This window comes from Schistocerca americana, chromosome 1 (genome assembly GCF_021461395.2).
Source record: "Schistocerca americana isolate TAMUIC-IGC-003095 chromosome 1, iqSchAmer2.1, whole genome shotgun sequence".
Taxonomy (NCBI): Eukaryota; Metazoa; Arthropoda; class Insecta; order Orthoptera; family Acrididae; genus Schistocerca; species Schistocerca americana.
In genome coordinates this window covers 818,605,911-818,627,268 of record NC_060119.1, presented here as the reverse complement: position 1 = coordinate 818,627,268, position 21,358 = coordinate 818,605,911, and the positions used below count along the sequence as shown (strand labels likewise).

Here is a 21,358-nt window from a genome sequence, read left to right as displayed (position 1 = left end):
TGGAATAAAAGTTGACAGGCAGACTTTAACATATGATATTCCTGCTGTATAAACTAAGATAATCTGTCAGTAAAAGTTCATTGATGCTTTGCTCTTATGCATTCTTTCAGTCACAGCTACAATATGCGATTCTGTTATGGGGTAATTCAACAGGCACATACTGTGTATTAAAATGGCAAAAAAAGCAATTAGATGTATACAAGGATTGGGTCCAAGAGAAACATGTAAGGAGCACTTCAGCCTATTAAACATAATGACACTTCCAAGTCTCTATATGTATAACTGCTTAATATACGTAAAAGAAAATATACAATAATTTACACAGAGAATGAATTTACATTTTCACAGCACTAGAAACAACTGCATGCTTGATATACCATATTCTAGGCTGTCATTGACACACAACAGTTATGAACACCTAAGTCTAAAGTTATATAATAAACTGCCACAATCACTCAAAATGTGAAAAACTGTAATTAATTCTTGAATGTAAACTATATGATTATTACTGAAATCTTCTGATTAGTAAGAAGTTTATTTATTTGTGTGTATGTGTAAAATGATGATGTATGTAAAATGTAAAAATTACTAACTACTAGAAAGATGTATAATCATGCATAATGTAAAAATTAGTAACAACTATACTTTTATGAATGTGTAAAATGTGTTTTGAGGAAGCTAATTGCATGGTAAACATGCTGAGTGGCTAATAAATAAACATAAACATACAGCTCCAATTTTACCATCACCTTAGGTACTGGACAGGTTGTGGCCCAGCAAATAAGGTTGTTGCCCCTATCATGGCTAGCTTGTCTTGTTGTTCATTACCAGTAATACCTGAGTGATCAGAGACCCTTAGCCTCACAAAGAATCCTGACATTCTATGATGATCTTTGATCTCATTACAGAAGCTTGCTTTTAACATCACATCCAATGCTTTCCCATGACTTTAGTGCCCTCATTGTACAAAAAGCTCACAAACGTACTTGTTCATTCTATCCTTATCACGTGTGCAGGCAGCTATCCTGGTCAGCAGATTCTTGTCTGGGTGTCTATTATCATTGTGGCCTAGAGCCCACAGCAGAGTGTCATCCCAGATCTCACGGTCACCCCATTTCAGAACAAGACAGTGCCTGCAAAAAGAAAATGTGTCCTGTACACATCAAATTATCCTGTGGTGTAGCAAAATGAACACCCTGAATCTATTATTCCAATGACAGAAGTAGCATTCATATTATGTACAAGTTGTATGCTGTGTGTGGTAAAAATCACAGTGACATTCACCTACAGATAAAATTTAAGATAAAAATTTTACTATCTTCTATAAGATTTTCCAACTATTTTAGTTCTGTAGTGAGGTATAGATATAGTCATAAAAGTGTTGGTTATTATCATAGGAGATAAATTTTCATAGTGTCTCCAGCTGTTCTCACAAATAGTTTAGGATGTTGTCAGTGTTATTGACTGAAGCAGACACTATAATGTACCATGCATATTCAATGGGGAGGGGTTTGACACACTGGTGCTGGTTTTGTGGCTTTGGGAGTTGATGAATGGCTTAGAATCATTGGGTAATGTAAGAAAAGTGTACATGAATGGTGCCCTGCTGAGAAGAGCATGTATCCATTAAAGCATAGGAATGGAAACAAAATGTGTTGTATGATGGTGTTCAGTGTTCCCCCAATGAACACCAGTCATGTCAGGTCATAATTATAATGTGAAATGATGCCTCATAACTGGCACATTTGCTTTTAATGAAGCTTCTATCAAATGGTTGTCGACAATCCTAGTTGACTTCATGGGTTCAAGATTGAGTCTAATTTGTGCAGTTGTCACCAAACTATTAGCAAATCCTCTCAGTTGATTCAACAGTTTATTATCCATTTCATAATGATTGACTGTTGACTTTGAGCCCATATTCTGGTTACATTGCAAGGTGAATGTCAATATTTTGTACATTGCTGGAATGGAAATATTTTTCCATTTAGTGTATGGATATTACATTTTAGTCAAAAAGGGTGTGACAGGTGCATAGAGCAAGCTGAACCCATTAATGCTCAATGGCAATTAAAGCTTCCAAGGAATTTGAAAATTAATTTTAGCAACATGGTAATGTCGTGTACAATTTAACTATTGGTGGCTGTTATAGATACTTTATTCTGCTGTTGAAATTTTAAAGTATCCATTTTCAGTTCTTTGTTGTTCCATATGAATGTTAAATCAGATGGTGTGTATGTGGCAACCCTTATCTGGTTACATGTAATAAATTTGTGCTGGTGGTAACATCCATCTGGGAGACTAAGATTACCAAACTTTGCAATTTATGTTCACTTAAATCGATATTGAAAATTAATAACAGTTTAAAAGTGTGATGAAATATTAATACTAATATTATTATTGTGTTCAAATCATAATTTGCATTATAACATGCAAAAATTACATACCTTTTCTTCATGAAATAATTTATAAACTTAGTTATTCTTTTGAAAAATTAAAAAAATTAAATCCTAGGGTTTCCAGTGAAATATTTTGTAAAGTTGATGTGATATATTGATATATATTGAAGTAACAAAAAAATAACAAACTTTCTGCACATATTTAACATATTTTCATGGTACACTGTAAGCAGTTGGGTTTATCACATTTCATGCACTTGTGGAAGTAAAGAAAAAATTACAAGCTTTCTGCACATATTTCACATATTTTCATGAAACGTTGTAGGCGATTAGGTTTATCACATATCACACACTTGCAAGCCATCATTCTGTTCAGTGTGCAGGGGTAGTAATGAAAATGTTTTCTCTTTTCTAGCTTGTCATCACTTTTGGTTTTTGTTGGACCACCATCTCGCTGCTCTTCACCCAAAATATCTGAAACAGTTTTCCTAAGTTCATCTGGTAAGTTTGGAATCTGTAGCGTTCTCTGTATATGTCTTCTGATGAAGCTCATTTCTATGCCCTTCATGAACTCAAATCTTGACATTGTACCCTTATGTAAATACATAATGCAGGAATTTGTGCAGCTCATTGATAACAGAATGTGAAATATTGCCACTGGCCACTTCCTTGTTCACTGGTTGGGTGAGTAGTTGCTGTGCATCATGTCTAGAACATCTACACCAAATTTCATGGCATCATTGAAATTAATCATTTCTGGTTCACTGCTTTTTTTGTTGTTATATGTGGAGTGATGCATTGAAGATCCTAAAGACTAGAACCCGCTTCTTTCTTTGGGTTGGAAAGAAACTCTTTTGGAATTGCTCTTTTGTTAGATTTTAGAGTTCCAACATATATAAACTTTTTTTTCAACAGCTCCTGACATAATTAGATGGAGGGAAACCAATTCTCTGCTATGTTATTACTATTTGTTCCATATACACATTTAGAAAGACAAATCATAGACTGAGTCTGCTTTTGGAACTTTTCCTTTTCTTCTGATAGTATTGCTCGATCATTATCTTTCCCCGTATAAATATACAGATTATATAAATATGATGAGTGTGCATCTGGGAGACAAGTGACCTTTATCCAATATTTCTTAGATTTCTTGGGCATATATATTCTGAATTTGTATCTGCCTGTGAATAGGATTAGACTCTCATCAACACAAGTGTGAGCTCCAATGGAATGTATCTTCTGACAGTTAGAAATAAAGATGCTGAAAATGTTGGACACAGCTGCTATAGGATCATCTATTTTCCTTTGTTCATGAGTAGATGCATCATCAAATCTGAGAGCACCAGATAAACTTCACACCATTTTAGAGGCCTGGTTGCACAAAAAAATGAGATATCCGGAAAAAATGAGATATCCGGTAGAGTCATTTGCAGAAAGTGATGCCAATTTTTCATGTCCAGGATTCAAAAAGAAACACAGAACTATCAAACTAATCAATAATTCAATTTAAGTTTTGTCTGTATCTTTGTAACTGGAGGAGCAAAATTTTTAAATTTATTCCTTATAACTTGCAGTTTAGAGCTGGTATATACTACAGTCTCATCCAAAATCTCAGTGTTTCTCCTGGGTTTGGATTATTACCTAACTGGTCGGCAGGGCCTAACCATGACAACAGTCTAATTCTTACTATATTTTTGTGTGGTGTCTTAGGGCTGCAAATGGGTGTTGTGGAACTCCATGTGAAACAGTTCATCTTGCTATGACAAGCTATGTCAGTTTCGGTGTCATTATTTCCCCTGTTCTGAACAGAGCCAACACTATCTTGTTCATTCTTGGTCAAACTGAGAATATCATTCACATCTATTGCTGTCATGGTCTGAATCTGATAGGTGATCTTCTTCAGGAACATAAGAATTGTCTGAATGGTAATCATCATCACTTTTGTGGACTGCTCTGAAGCCAGCTGCAGCATTCTCTTGCTTCTATGTGACACATCAGGCATCCCCCACTATCAGCCACTAAAATAAAATGATAGTTGGAAAGTAAAGAGTATAATACAAAAAATGTACTTGTTTAAAATAACATCCACCCATCAGATGGAGGAAAATTCTTCCCTTTATACTAATATCCACCTGAGAGATGACTGGCTGATGTGTTTGTGCAAGTAAAACAATACTAGCTTGGGAAAGAACCAATGACATCCACACAATAATATGTTCAACTCATGACTGAAGCACCATAGAAATGCCAGATAAAACTAACAATGCATGTGTGCCAACAATGTGTTAAGAAATTTTATATCTGGTTATGAGACAGATGTTACTAACTAAGGGTTATGAATGGCTTCTACAAAAAAAATGTAAAAAAAGGAGCACCAGAAGTAAATATTATTTATTGTATTGTAATAAACAGTCTAAATTATACACAGTATTTCTTTGGGATTTATAATGTTTTTTTAGCATGATTTTAGTTTGGGAAATTTGTCTGTAATCTTAAGTTACAGTTGAGCACTTGTGTTGTTAATTTTTGGTTAGTGGGAAACACAATAATATTTAAGGGAGATAGAAAGAGATTAATATGATCAGTTGGTATCAGGCCTCCCTGTGAAGCAATGGGTGGAGATATTGATCAAGATTCCTATTTATCAGATGATGAAATTCAGGGAAAACCATGCCATACAGCAGCATAAGAGCAAAACCTGATCAATCATCATGATTTCTTTCATTAGATGATATCAAGCAAGACAGAAAACATCGTCTCACTTACAAATGTAAATCTAAGCATCATAGATGCTAGGTATGTCAGAATCAAACTGTGTTTATGTTTGTGAACAGTCAAGAACAAGTTTATCCAGATTGTTTTGAGGGCATTGATAAGTTTCAGAATATTTCACTAAGCTAAGGTGAGCAAGGGAAGATGTCATTCACACGAGAATTTTTCTTATGAGTCAAAACTGATTTCATTGTGTAATTTTCAGGACTATATAAGTAAATATTAAATTTAAATATGTTATTCCTATACATCTATAATAAAATAACTACCTGCTACCTGCAACTATTTTTAAGTGGCAAATACAAACCTAATAATTCTGGGCAGTAATGGATTAAGGTCCAAGTGACACTAGCTGCTGCTTTGTGCACCAAGCTAAGAGAGGCACCACAACTGTAAGATTTCTATACAGGGAGTATTACAATCAGTAGTGGCCGCTTGGGGCACCAAGTTGTGGGGGTGGAGGGGGACAAGTGCAAGATTTGTTTACAGTGTGTATCACAATTAACAGTGAAAACTAATACAGGTGAAAGGTGAAAGGTGGGGAGGGTGGAGGGGGGGGGGGGGATGAAGGGATAATAAGTCAGTTTTATGGAAAGCTGTTATTGGACTGGGCCTACATATGCAGTAATATTTGAGAGAAAGTGTGGTTGTTTGAACATTTTTTGGCGAGTGTCAACTTTGATGAGTCACTGAAGCTGTTATCTATGGTATATGAGCCATGCTGTAATTATGTTAAATTTTCTTTTGCACAGTTTAAAGATACAACCATTCTCTACTTGCAGATGGATTTTTGTTGTTTTCCAGTATGTCACTTTGTTGTAATAATGGTGGATGTGGATTGCCAGTGTCACAAAAAGTGTAAATGGAAGCCCTGTTGCTGTCTTTCACATCTGTTACGTTTTTATACACATAAATCTACATAAAGTGCTAGAAGCACATGCTTACCTTATTTGATTTTGCATCTTCATGCACCATGTGCTGGACCTCTGTACAGTATTTCCATTTCACTGCTCATTGTTGCAAAGTTTATATCAGAGCTTTCTGTTATATTGGAGATGACCAGGTGCCATTTGTTGTTGTATACTCACGTAAGATGGTGCTCAGGAAATGATCAGGTGCCTTTTACTTGTGTGAAACTGTGCATCACTTACAGAGTTGTGAAAAGTACGTGGTCATCAGTGCTCATGTTTACTTTGAGCCCAAAAAAGAACAGAGTGTAAACAGTTCTATATCACAGCCAGCAAAGAGAACTTGTGACTCTTCTAATATTATTGACAGTACTTTGAAGTAAATTTCAAGAGAATATAGAGAAACTACATGTCCTGCATCACCAAAAAAAAGAGTTCTCGCAGATAACATAAGTTTTCATTGGGCATGTGTTTACACAGGGAGTTATAAGGTGGAAAAACCATGACTTTTATGTGGAAAAACAGTTCCTAACAGTAGCAGCTGTATTGGAAAAATATAAGATTGTAGTGTAAGACTTTCCTGATATGAGTAAAACAACCCTTTGGCATGCTATTTGGAAATTGGTTCTCAGAAATAAAAAGTCAATAAAAAACCTGTGCTGATGGAAAATAACTGACTAGCTGGAAAAAGGGACTGATTCTTGTGGGAAATAAGACAACTGTGAAACACTGGATGGGCTATTCCTTACACTGATGCAAGCTGGTGTGGTGAAAATCATTCCAGACACAAAAAATGGCAGACACAAAAAGATGCCTATGCATAGGAAAATGTACTCAATTATCACAGAGGAAGTGTTCATAAGTGGTATGCCTCAAAAGAAGAAATTTAAACTCAGTCTGGCTCTGAAGAAAAAAAAGGGGAACGAAGGGGGTTTATGCAAAATGCTGGCTTATGTGCTGCTGAACAGGAAAGAAGGTTTGAATTCTCAGAGATGGATGCTGGACACTACAAAGAGTGGTTTAGGAGTGTTTTAGAAAAATTGCCAAACAGATCTGTAATTGTTATAGATCAGGCTTCAATCACATGCTGATAAATCTAGTATGTACTTCCAGATTTTTGGGGCCATCAATGTATTACTAACTCTACTTTTAACAAAAAAACATACACGTCCATACACTAATGATCCAAAATATTATTACCACCTACTATCATGTTAGTCCACCCATGGAATGCAACACAATAGCAGCATCATATGGTGTGGATGCAACAAGTTCTTGATATACTTTTGAATGTATATGTGGCACTGGAAGTCTACATGAAGGTCACACAATTATCAAAAATTACAGGCCAGTAGTTTGTGGGCATGGAGTTGATGCCCTAGAGTGTCCCAGAAGTGTTCCATAGGATTGAGATCTGGCAAATTTGGTGACCACAACATCAACAAGAATTCACTATCATGCTTTTCTAACAACTGTAGTATGGTTCTAGTCTCGTGACATGAACAGTTATCTTGCTGAGAGATGCCATCACCTTTGAGAAAGACATTAAATAGGAAGGGATGCAAGTGGTTGGCAATAATGTTCACACAGTCCATAGCTGTCATGATGCTTTCGGTTACTACCATAGGTCCCACGGAATCCAGATGAGTGTCCCCAGTAACATAATACTGCCCCACTGGCTTATGTTCATGGTATGGTTCATGCTCTAGCAGCTGTTTGCATAGATGACAGCATATCTGGACATGAACATTGATCTGGTGTAACAGGAAATTTAATTTGCCCAAACAGGTGACATATCTCAATTGATCCTTGGTCCAGTTTTAATGAACCCATGCCCACTGCAGTAGTAAATGATGACATCATTGAGCCAACATAGGGAACACATAATGGCCATCTCCTGAGGAGCCACATGTTCCCCAAACAAATTGTGCCTGCACCAGTACTATACTATGTCATCAGATCTAGCAGACTTTATCCTGTGCTGCTTCACTGAGCGCATAAGCCTCTGAACTCTACAATCTGTAATGAGCCATGGACATCCAGCACATTTTCACCTACTCATGTTTTCATCATCCTTGAACCACCTGCTACAGTTGCCCAAGACAGTAATACTCAGACAGCTGAATGGGTTTTACCATTTCCAAGCTACTTGGTTCCAGGTGCTGGGCCATAGCAATGTGCCATTTGTCAAAGTAACTTATATCAATGGATTTCCTCTTTGCAGTCTCTGCTATTGCTAGAATAATTCCAATATGTCTCTGCTCTGCTTATATACTTCCCTTGCCATGTCATATGCCTGCAGTGCAACCAGACAACATTCAGTCTTGTTGTGGGCAACACTCACAGTGTTTGGATCATCAGTGTACATAGCACACAACAATCAGCTGCATGTAAGTGGTTTCCTATCTTCATTTTTGTTTACTTTCTCCAGCCTCGAATTTTTTATTGTAACATTAACTGTGGTTTTTCCATCTATACTCCTTTTGTTTGCCCTTTTACCAGTACAGTGTAGGTGTGCCAGCTTCATTTCTATAATTTTCAACTAATGTTTTGACAACTATAGCAATGCTGCTGTGAATTCCATCCATCCCTCCATTTTACTCTGTGGATTTTAGACATTTGTTCCTTTCACTTAAATAACTTCTTGTGCTTTGATGGAATATGCTGAATGATTTTTCTTTAAATCCCTACTTCTATTGAAGATACAGTGTTTTGTTTTGTTATAATATGTTTAGTTTTTAGCCACACTTAGATCTAAATTCTACTTCACAAGCACCTTATGGTGTTTGAGAAGGGTGCTTCTGGTTCCACCACAATTTCCCCCTTCACAGTACCATTCAAAATTGGTGCTGTGAAGAATGATAGTCAACAAGCCACCAGACGATATTTAATTTCTCTGATTTTATCATCTCAGTCATTTCATGATATGTATGTGGCATGTCCACTCTTGAATTTTTAACCAGACACCTCTGCATGATGCACAATGCCTCTCTTGTTACATCTGCCACTGGAATTTTTCAGATATTTCTGTAATCCACTTGTATTTCCTAAGCAAATCTGTGAACAAATGCACTGGTCTTCACTGTATCTTTCCAATCTCTTCTATTAATCCTACCTGGTAAGGATCCCAGGTTGATGAACAGTACTCAATAATCAATCAAATGAGTGTTTTGTAAGCCACTTCTTTTATGTATGAATTACATTTCCTTAAGATTCATCCTAGATCCTATATCTGTTTTATGTTGTCATTCCAGTGTAGTTTATTCCAGGTGGTTATTACTAAATATTTTGTGGCTGTTAACTGTTTTCAGTGATTCATCAACAATGGGGTAATCAAATAGTAATGGATCTCTTTAGCTATGTATGCAAAGTAGGTTATTTTCATATAAATTCAGAGTAAGCTGCCTCTCCATGAAGCAATCATCATCAGTACTTTGCATATGTTGCAGCATTTCTCTACAGTTTTTTGGTGTTGCCGTATTCCTATGCACAACAGCATCATTTGCAAACAAACTCATGGAGCTTCCAACTGTAACACAAACTTCTGGAGGCGCATGTAGCAAAATCTCTGCAGCTGTCCAGCCCACTGCCATGATAAGAATAGAGATAAACAAAGTTAAAACATTTCCAACCACAGATTCTGGCTGCTTATGCATTGAGTTCAATAATAGGAGGCATGGGGATGTACACTCTTTAACTAAAAAGACACTGAATTTAGTCTATTTGTTTACCCATTAAAAGTAATTTTTTCCAAATCATCTCAAGCCACCAATAGCTTGCCTAAGTAAGAAACTATGGAATGGCAAGGTGGAGCAATTTTCATGGTCACCAATCACATAATTATAAAGATAAGAAACATGACATAGATTTAGTAAAATTCCAGTGGCCAATACTTCAAATTCAAGCTGAGGTATTGATTGTGTGGAGGAACCAGTCCCACAGACAGAGCATCCCCAGGAATTCCAACCTGTGTGTAAGGGCAGTGGTGTGACCCTCAGCAGCAAGACTTAAGTGATCATTGGTGTGCCCACTCCCACTTAAGTTGACAGCAGGGTATCTTTTGCTTGCACAGGAAGCAGATAATGTGCAACTACTCACGGTTACAAAATGCTGAGGGACACCCTCTCAGACTCAGTTTGTTGTAGCACTTAATAGGCTTTACTTTCTGGTATGGTAGTAACTTCCGTACTGTATGGTAGTAACTGCTATTTTGTGATTCATGTGTTTATTTCCAGTACCTGGGAAGCAAACATGGACAGTGATGCTCTCTTTTTGTCAAATCATTTGTAGCAGAGCACTCAAAGCAAAACTGACAATGTTTAAGATGCAAATATTCACTTTGCACCAACAGAGATCAGCTGCATGGTTTTATCAGTGTTACATTGGTAAGCTTTGTCATGCTGGCCCTGTCTGTGTGCTTGTAACAAGTTTCTTCTCATGGCTCTTTAGCTTCATTTGTGATTCATATCCTGGAGTTTACCTTTCTTATGCTGCATCAAAACTCTGTCTAGTGTTGGGTGTAATTATTCTTATTTATGTTCATATTTTATGTCTTTTCATGTACTTGTCGCTTGGCCCATAGCAAGCCCACATTTCACCTGTATAGTTCGAAATTGTGGACTGGCTAGTTCCCATCTGTTTTTATCAAGACTCCCTCCAATTTTTAAGTGTTTTTGAGAATATACCTGCCTTTGTTTTAGTCCTCTCATTGTTACTGCTCTGTAGTCTCCTCCTGTTTTCTTCATTAATCAATAAATTTCAATTGGCAGTCTAGATCCCTGTAGTATGTGAAGAAGAACCTGACAGTATTGTGGTCCACAGAGCAACAAACTATCAGGTGACATCCTTTTAATCTGATGGTAGGGAAGATGGTTACAGGTGACAGGCAGACCACATTCATTTATTTCATTTCATTTCAATCCCTTCGAAGCCATGCCAATCTCCACAAAATTATCTATTAGATCTTGTATATATGTTTATATTGATAGGGTTTTCCTTGTATTTCAGAGATCAGTCCATCTGTCATCTGGTAAACAAAACAAAAGCTTACCAAGTCAGACGGTATATCAGGTGTGATCAAAAAGTAACGGGAATTTTTTTTTTATTTTGCAGGCTTTATACATTGAAATTTCAGTTTTTTTTCATCTTGTTGGTGCACATTTTTCTGATGTATGTCCATATTTTCAGTTGTTTTGAATATCTGGTTTACTTTTGATAGCCAAAAAAAGGTTATATGTATTTTCCAGTCCTCAAAAAATTTGTACTTTTGAAAAAGGTGGATCAAAGAATTTGCATTGAATTCTGCTTGAAAGATGGAATAAAGTGCAACACCACATTCAAAATGTTGATTGTGGGTTTTGGCGAATCTCCTAAGAGTAAGACAAGAGTTTATGAGAGATACAGACATTCCAAAGAGAGTCGAGAAGATGTTCAAGAAAATGACCACCCTAGATGTACTAGCACATCAATTACTGCTGACAATGTGGGAGAAGTAAAGGAAAAAAAGTTCTGGAAAACCATGGAATCACCATCAGAGAGATTGCTGATGAAGTTGGCATATCCTTTGCCTCATTCCAAGCAATTTTTTATGTTTTGGGCATGAAACAAGTAGCAAAAACTTTGTTCCAAAACTGTTGAATTTCAACCAAAAACACTGTCATATAGACATTGCTCAGGAACTGCTGAATCAAGTTGACAATGCTCCAGAACTTCGACCCTTTGATTACAATGGAATAGTCCATCATGAGTTGCTACCTTATGGTCATACGATCAATAAGGAATACTACCCAGAAGCTATGCGACATTTGTGTGAAGCAGTCTGAAGAGGAACAGCCAGAACTGTGTCAAAAATCACTCATGGAAATTGGATCATGATAGTGCTCCCACTCACACCTCAATTCTTGTTCATGATCTTCTGCTAAAAAGCAAAACACTCATGTTGCCTCAGCTACCAAATTTGGTGTATATGGGCCCCTGTGACTCTTTCTATTCCCACAGCTGAAGAGAACTGTGAAAGGATGTCATTTTGCCACCATTGATGAGATAAAACAGAATTGCTGAAGGAACTGAACATCATACTAACAAGGGAACCTCCCCATCGCACCCCCCTCAGATTTAGTTCTAAGTTGGCACAGTGGATAGGCCTTGAAAAACTGAACACAGATCAATCGAGAAAACAGGAAGAAGTTGTGTGGAACTATGAAAAAAATAATCAAAATATACAAACTGAGTAGTCCATGAGCAAGATAGGCAACATCAAGGATAGTATCAGCTCAGGAGCGCCATGGTCCCATGGTTAGCGTAAGCGGCTGCGGAAGGAGAGGTCCTTGGTTCAAGTCTTTCCTCGAGTGTAAAGTTTACTTGCTTTATTTTCGCAAAGTTATGATCTGTCCATTCGTTCATTGACATCTCTGTTCACTATAATAAGTTTAATGTCTGTGTTTTGTGACCGCACCACAAAACTGTGCGATTATTAGACGAAAGGATGTGCCACTGCAATGGGAACCGAAAACATTTGATCGTAAGGTCATAGGTCAACCGATTCCTCCACAGGAAAACACGTCTGATATATTCTATACGACATTAGTGACGGCTTGTGCGTCACATGACAGGAATATGTTGTCGACCCACCTACCTTGTACACTTGGCGAATGGGTAAAAAGATTCTTCTAGCTTGCCCGAATTAGGTTTTCTTGTGGATGCGATAATCACTCCCAAAAAAGTGATGAAAACATAAGAGTTTGTCACATAAACTGCAACAAATTAATGCAACAGTTTCACAGTCACACAGTTTTCCCTGTGCTCTGTCAAAACATATGTTTTTACGTTTTCAAATTTTTCCATGTGTAGACCGTCAAATCCTGCTTATGTCCAAGCAAATCTGAACATGCCCTGGAATTTTGGAGAGCAAAGTTGATTATGTGTGAGTACCTGAACTTTGATAATTGTCTGAAAATAAAAAATTAAAATTCTCACTCAAGGGAAGACTTGAACCAAGGACCTCTCGCGCTGCAGCTGCTGATGCAAATCACGGGACCACGACGCTCTTCCACTCATATCATCCTTGATGTTGCCTATCTTCCACATGGACTACTCAGTGCATATTTTGCTTATTTTTTTCATAGTTCCACACAACTTCTTCCTGTTTTCTCGATTGATCTGTGTTCAGTTTTTCAAGGCCTGTCCACTGTGCCAACTTATAACTAAATCTGAGGGGGGTACGATGGGGAGGTTCCCTTGTAAGAAGCAAGTTCCAGAAGTGCTTCCAAAATTGGAAAAAGAGTTGGCACAAATGAAATATATCACAGGAGGATTACTTTGAACTGAACAAATTTGATGTTGGTGAATCAACAAAGATCCTTTAAGAAAAACAAAAATTCCCATTACTTGTTGATCATATCTCATGAAGTAGTCTAGTCTGTCTTGGTATGCTCTTATTTTGTTTACCAAATAACAATACAGAACTGACCTCTGAAAGGCAAGGAAAACCCCACCAATCTGGGTGCTAGTACCTACAGCTCTCTAGATCTCAGTGATAAACAGAGTGAGCTAAGTTTCACAAGTCTCACAATGTGGAATCCATTTTAATTTTCATAGAGGAGATTTTTGTTCTCTAAAAAGGATTGTTATGTTTGTATATAAAATTGTTTCACTTCTCTCAATAGAATTCCTCATGAATATGTTGGACATCACTAAAATTACACAAATATTTTGTTTCATAAAACTGACTGTTTCTAGTAACCAGACTTACAGAAGCATTCAGATGCAGACAGTATTTTAATTTTGTGACTGAGTGATGGCTGGCACATTAACCAATGTGTATTATAGGACTGTAGCATCACAATGAATTAGTAAAAATATAGGCACAAGTGTTATGGTGTGCAGTCATAAGAGTTCAAAACTATTTCCTAATTACATAAATCCTGAACAAGCCTCAGAGAAAGCATTTTCAGAGCATGAAAGTGTCAGTCCAGTATAGGTTGTCCTTGGACACAGTCATTTGATCTCATGTAATATGATATTTGAAGCAGCAGTTATTCAGACAAACACATGTACGTTTATTCACAGTGTAAGGTTTTTGTCATTTATGTAAAGTGACAATGTTCATAAAGACTTGTTCTGCACTTACGTTCCATTTCCAAAAGAATTCTTGGATGCAAGTGCTTCAATACAATCTTCAGCTCCCAAATTACACATAATACTTTCTACAATATCTTGAGTACTCCTGTCTTCAGACTGATATTTTCCACTGTATCCTCCAAATTGTTCATATAAAGGCGAAAGTAAGGTCCGCCCATACTCCTACAAAACACAAATACTACTATAATACCAATAGATAAAATGTGTATCTATAGGCCTATTAGTGAAAGTAACATAGGCTTGTTATCTTGAGTGATGGTTTCATAGTCAGCTAATATTTGTAATGTAAATTAAAAGTTTTTGAAAATTTATAGGAAGCCATTTATTTTGAGAAATGGATTCCAGAAAAGGTTCAGATATGGAGAAATCTATTTGTACAACAGTGAGAATCTACTATATTCACTAGAGAATATATTACAGTCTACAGTTTGCAGGAGAGCTTCTGTAAAGTTTGGAAGGTAGGAAACGAGATACTGGCAGAAGTAAAGCTGTGAGGACCAGGCGTGAGTCGTGCTTCAGTAGCTCAGATGGTAGAGCACTTGCCCGCAAAAGGCAAAGGTCCTGAGTTCAAGTCTCGGTCGGGCACACAGTTTTAATCTGCCAGGAAGTTTCATATCAGCGCACACTCCGCTGCAGAGTGAAAATCTCATTTTGCAATGATTTGTTTGCACATGACATGAACATTGTGTCAGATATGAAATCAAGTATATAGTCAATAACAGGAAGGCAAATAATCCTTAACATGATCCAGAAATATGTTCACTATACAGGAAAGTACATTTTCAGTACTTGCTACCCACCTTTAAAGTTTTATTACTAATAAAGTACAATTTAAAATGGTTGTAAAGGATTTATTTGTGGCCAAGTCTTTTTACACTTCTGATAATTTCTAAGTAGAACTATGAGATGTAGATCTACATGTTATTATATCAAGTATGTAATGTGAGTGTTATAAAACTGACATCTCCATATCTTCAGTGCAATAAAGCAGTCTGTGTAAGTAATGTTGTAAAATAAGTTATGGGCTTCACTGTATATATATTTACATATTTATGATGGTTAATTATTAACTTTTAGACGAAATTATGTTTCAAATTTTTTGCTTAGCCCACTTCCTTGAATCTCATTTCACATTAAGGATCTGTGGAGGGAATATTAATACCCCACTTCTTTTGTAAATTAGTATTATATATTTTTCTTTTTATAGAATGTTCTGCTTTCTTGATGACCTCTTCACTAAGGATCTGTGGATCAAAAGTATTTCTATCTATATGAAAATTTTTCCAGAATGAGATTTCACTCTGCGGCAGAGTGTGCGCTGATATGAAACTTTCCTGGCAGATTAAAACTGTGTGCCAGACCGAGACTCGAACTCAGGATCTTTGCCTTTCACGGGCAAGTGCTCTCCAACTGAGCTACCCAAGCACAACTCACGACCTGTCCTCACAGCTTTACTTCCTCCAGTACCTCGTCTCTTACCTTCCAAACTTTACAGAAGCTCTCATGCAAACCTTGCAGGACTTGCACTCCTGAAAGAAAGGATATTGCAGAGACATGGCTTAGCCACAGCCTGGCGGATGTTTCCATAATGAGATTTTCACTCTGCAGCAGAGTGTGTGCTGATATGAAACTTTCCTAGCAGATTAAAACTGTGTGCCAAACCGAGACTCGAACTCAGGACCTTTACCTTTTGCGGGCAAGTGCTCTGCCAACTGAGATACCCAAGCACAATTCACGCCCCGTCCTCACAGCTCATGGATTGTAAGAAATTATTTATGTATTCTAGAAGCAATAGAAATGAAATAATTAACTATTTTCAATCAAATCCACTGTACATGCTGGTAGGAAAAATATCAAAAATCACTTTGCATCCCATGTCATTTTCTCTTGGAAAACTGATGACTTTTTTATCTCACATTGTATTCTTACATTTTTGTCTTGGTTTTTTATAATCTGAAGTTCTAAATATTTTTTGTGTTTATATCTGCTTTCTTTCTGTATGTCCTTGTTAATGTTGCTAGAAGAGCTACTTTTTACTTTTTTATTTTTAGTAGTAAGTGTCATTTGCATAGATTGATGAGTAACATGTGTGGTATTTGACATTACTCTTGACTGTTAGTAATTAAAACTGTTGACAAAATATACTTGTACTCTATTTATAGCCTTAAACTGTTAACAATATAAATGTGTATTTTTCCACTTGATTTCCATGCGCAAGGAAGGTAAAATTGTCTGTATGAAAAACATTGACTCTCCAAGTTGTGGTTAGCTGCTTGAACAGTCATACACTGTAACTTGTTTTTCATCCCTAGATAAGACAATCTGAAGAGCATATCCATTGGTTTGATGGGGAGCATGGATATGAAAATGACTTTTCTTTAGCACACAGAGTTCAGGTGGTGGTTTTGGTTATAAACTGCTTTAAAGATTTTAGCAGCTGCTTCATCAACACAATGTGGATGCCCAGTGTTCTGCAGTAACATTGTTGGAACTATCACTTGCAGATCAAGTTCATTGGACGGGACTCCATGTAATTTCACATGACTGAGAAGTTCAGTTGCATAATGCACTGATGCTGTTCTTTGAAGATGGTGTTGTTGTTGTTGTTGTTGTTGTTGTGATCTTCAGTCCTGAGACTGGTTTGATGCAGCTCTCCATGCTACCCTATCCTGTGCAAGCTTCTTCATCTCCCAGTACTTACTGCAACCTACATCCTTCTGAAACTGCTTAGTGTATTCATCTCTTGTTCTCCCTCTATGATTTTTACCCTCCATGCTGCCCTCCAATGCTAAATTTGTGATCCCTTGATGCCTCAGAACATGTCCTACCAACCGGTCCCTTCTTCTTGTCAACTTGTACCACAAACTTGTCTTCTCTCCTATTCTATTCAATACCTCCTCATTAATTATGTGATACACCCATCTAATCTTCAGCATTCTTCTGTATCACCACATTTTGAAAGCTTCTATTCTCTTCTTGTCCAAACTATTTATCGTCCATGTTTCACTTCCATACATGGCTACACTCCATACAAATACTTTCAGAAACGACTTCCTGACACTTAAATCTATACTCGATGTTAACAAATTTCTCTTCTTCAGAAACGCTTTCCTTGCCATTGCCAGTCTACATTTTATATCATCTCTACTTCAACCATCATCAGTTATTTTGCTCCCCAAATATCAAAATTCCTTTACTACTTTAAGTGTCTCATTTCCTAATCTAATTCCCTCAGCATCATCCGACTTAATTTGACTACATTCCATTATCCTCACTTTGTTTGTGTTGATGTTCATCTTATATCCTCCTTTCAAGACACTGTCCATTCCATTCAACTGCACTTCCAAGTCCTTTGCTGTCTCTGACAGAATTACAATGTCATCGGTGAACCACAAAGTTTTTATTTCTACTCCATGGATTTTAATACCTACTCCAAATTTTTCTTTTGTTTCCTTTACTGCTTGCTTAATATACAGATTGAATAACATCGGGGAGAGGCTACAACCCTGTCTCACTCCCTTCCCAACCACTGCTTCCCTTTCATGCCCCTCGACTCTTATAACTGCCATCTGCTTTCTGTACAAATTGTAAATAGCCTTTCGCTCCCTGTATTAATACCCCTGCCACCTTTAGAATTTGAAGCTTTCTCCAGGTCTACAAATGCTAGAAACGTACGTTTGTCTTTTCTTAATCTTTCTTCTAAGATAAGTCGTTCCAATATTTCTGCGGAATCCAAACTGATCTTCCCCGAGGTCAGCTTCTACCAGTTTTTCCAATCGTCTGTAAAGAATACACGTTAGTATTTTGCAGCTGTGACTTATTAAACTGATAGTTCAGTAATTTTCATATCTGTCAACACCTGCTTTCTTTGGGATTGGAATTATTATATTCTTCTTGAAGTCTGACAGCATTTCGCCTGTCTCATACATCTTAATCTCCAGATGGTAGAGTTTTGTCAGGACTGGCTCTCCCAAGGCTGTCAGTAGTCCTAATGGAATGTTGTCTACTCCCGGGGCTTTGTTTCAATTCAGGTCTTTCAGTGCTCTGACAAACTCTTCACGCAGTATCGTATCTCCCATTTTATCTTCATCTACATTCTCTTCCATTTCCATAATATTGTCCTCTAGCACATCACCCTTGTATAGACCCTCTATATACTCCTTCCGCCTTTCTGCTTTCCCTTCTTTGCTTAGAACTGGGTTTCCATCTGAGCTCTTGATATTCAAGCAAGTTGTTCTCTTTACTCCAAAGGTCTCTTTAATTCTCTTGTAGGCAGTATCTATTTACCCCTAGTGAGATAAGCCTCTACATCCTTAAATTTGTCCTCTAGCCATCCCTGCTTAGCCATTTTGCACTTCCTGTTGATCTCATTTTTGAGACGTTTGTATTCCTTTTTGCCTGCTTCATTTACTGCATTTTTATATTTTCTCCTTTCATCAATTAAATTCAATATTTCTTCTGTTACCCATGGATTTCTACTAGCCCTCATCTTTTTACCTACTTGATCCTCTGCTGCCTTCACTACTTCATCCCTCAAAGCTACCCATTCTTCTTCTACTGTATTTATTTTCCCCTTTCATGTCAGTTGTTCCTCTATGCTCTCCTTGAAACTCTGTACAACCTCTGGTTTAGTCAGTTTATCCAGCTCCCATTTCCTTAAATTCCCACCTTTTTGCAGTTTTCTTCAGTTTTAATCTACAGTTCATAACCAATAGATTGTGGTCAGAGTCCATATCTGCCCCTGGAAATGTCTTACAATTTAAAACCTGGTTCCTAAGTCTCTGTCTTATCATTATATAATCTATCTGATACATTCTAGTATCTCCAGGATTCTTCCATGTATACAACCTTCTTTTATGATTCTTGAACCAAGTGTTAGCTATGATTAAGTTATGCTCTGTGCAAAATTCTACCAAACGGCTTCCTCTTTCATTTCTTACCCCCAATCCGTATTCACCGACTATGTTTCCTTCTCTCCCTTTTCCTACTGACGAATTCCAGTCACCCATGACTATTAAATTTTTGTCTCCCCTCACTACCTGAATAATTTCTTTTATCTCATCATACATTTCATCAATTTCTTCATCATCTGCAGAGCTAGTTGGCATATAAACTTGTACTACTGTAGTAGGCATGGGCTTCATGTCTATCTTGGTCACAATAATGCGTACACTATGCTGTTTGTAGTAGCTTACCCGCACTCCTATTTCTTTATTCATTATTGAACCTACTCCTGCAGTACCCCTATTTGATTTTGTATTTATAACCCTGTATTCACCTGACCAAAAGTCTTGTTCCTCCTGCCACTGAACTTCACTAATTCCCACTATATCTAACTTTAACCTATCCATTTCCCTTTTTAAATTTTCTAACCTACCTGCCCGATTAAGGGATCTGACATTCAACACTCCGATCCGTAGAACGCCAGTTTTCTTTCTCCTGATAACGACATGCTCTTGAGTAGTCCCCGCCCGGAGATCCAAATGGGGGACTATTTTACCTCCAGAATATTTTACCCAAGAGGATGCCATCATCATTTAACCATACAGTAAAGCTGCATGCCCTTGGGAAAAATTACGGCTGTAGTTTCCCCTTGCTTTCAGCTGTTCACAGTACCAGCACAGCAAGGCTGTTTTGGTTAGTGTTACAAGGCCAGATCAAGATGGTATCAACGGACAAATAATAAATTTTCAATGATATAGTTAATGACTATAAAGTTGTCTGTTAATGAAGTTCATATTATCAGTGTAAATCACATCATATTTTTAAGGAAGAATGGTTCTGTTACAAGGCTATTAGCAATGTAGTTCTCAAGCTCAAGATCAGTTCACGGTTGTAGCACAATTCAAGAAACAAGACACAAATACAGTTCTCCGTTGTTCTACTGCACTGATGGCTGTCTTGCTGACTCCATCATTGAAGAGAAAATCAATGTACAGCACTTATTTGCTTCACTTAAATTAATACACTGGAGTGGTACAGCAGTGCAGTCAGATTTTACATAAAATTCACATTATTTGATGTTATTAATAATATATACACATCAGCCAGCTCTACTGAGAATTTCATCAGTGGAGTATAAGGAGCCACCAATAAATCCATTAGGCTCAAACTCATATTTATTAGTAGTTAAATTTTTTATAACTGCTGGAAAAGTATTAGAAATATGTGCTCCTAAATAATGGACATATGTCAGGGCAAAAAGTAAGCGACTTTAAATCTTTCTCAAAATTATTCTTATTTCTAATATTGATTCCATGGCATGGAATTAACTGTTGGTTTGATAAAGAGATATATTTATTATGTCAAGTTTCAATATGGAATAAATACACTCTAAGAAAAAAAATTATCTGCCATGAATGAATTATCTGAATGCAGCATAAATTGAAAGATATGATTTACATATACCAACAAACAAATTATTACAATTTAACAAAAATTGGGTGATTCATCCAAGAGAAAGAGCTTCAGAAATAGGACAAAGTCAATAATGTATTGATCCACCTCTTGCCCTTATGCAAAGCCGTAATTTGACTTGAGACAGTTGTTGGATGTCCTCCTGAGGAATATCACGCCAAATTCTATCTAACTAGCATGTTACATTTTGAGGTTACTGGTGGGTTCTGCCTATAATTCTCCAGACATTCTCATTTGGGAAGAGATTACAGGATATTCCTGGCCAAGATAGGGTTTGACAAGCATGAAGACAAGCAGTAGAAACTCCTGCCAAGTGCAGATAGGCATTATCATGCTGAAATGCAAGCTCAGGATAGCTTGCCATTAAGGGCAACAAACTGCACATAGAATATCATTTGCCTACTGCTGTGCTGTAAGGGAGCTGTAAGTGGCAAACAAAGAGGTGCTGGTACAAAAAGAAATGGCACTCTAGATCATCACTTTTTGCTGTCAGGCCATATGGCAGGTGACAGGCATGTTGGCATCCCACCACTGTCACCTGCCATATGACCTGACAACCAGGAGTGATGGGGTGCCATTTCATTTCATACCATGACCCTTTTAATTGTCATCCACAATATCCTTACACTGCAGCAATATGTCAATGATATTCTTTGCCTTGTTTTGTTGCCCTTCATGGTAAGCTGTCCTGCACCTACATTTCAGCAAAATAATGTCCACTCACAC

The 21,358-nt window shown here is 37.1% G+C and overlaps 1 protein-coding gene across 2 annotated transcripts in view; it reads right to left on the bottom strand.

Annotated features, from left to right (window-relative positions):
• The window catches only part of LOC124546164 (aminopeptidase Ey-like), a 225,205-nt gene that overhangs the window by 28,562 nt on the left and 175,285 nt on the right, over nucleotides 1-21,358 (bottom strand). For both annotated transcript variants that reach the window (XM_047125016.1, XM_047125017.1), the window contains exons 14-15: nucleotides 14,205-14,377; nucleotides 987-1,133 (exon numbers count right to left, since the gene is read on the bottom strand). In XM_047125016.1, coding sequence (XP_046980972.1) covers nucleotides 987-1,133; nucleotides 14,205-14,377 — 320 coding nt within the window. The remainder of the gene's footprint in view (nucleotides 1-986; nucleotides 1,134-14,204; nucleotides 14,378-21,358) is intronic.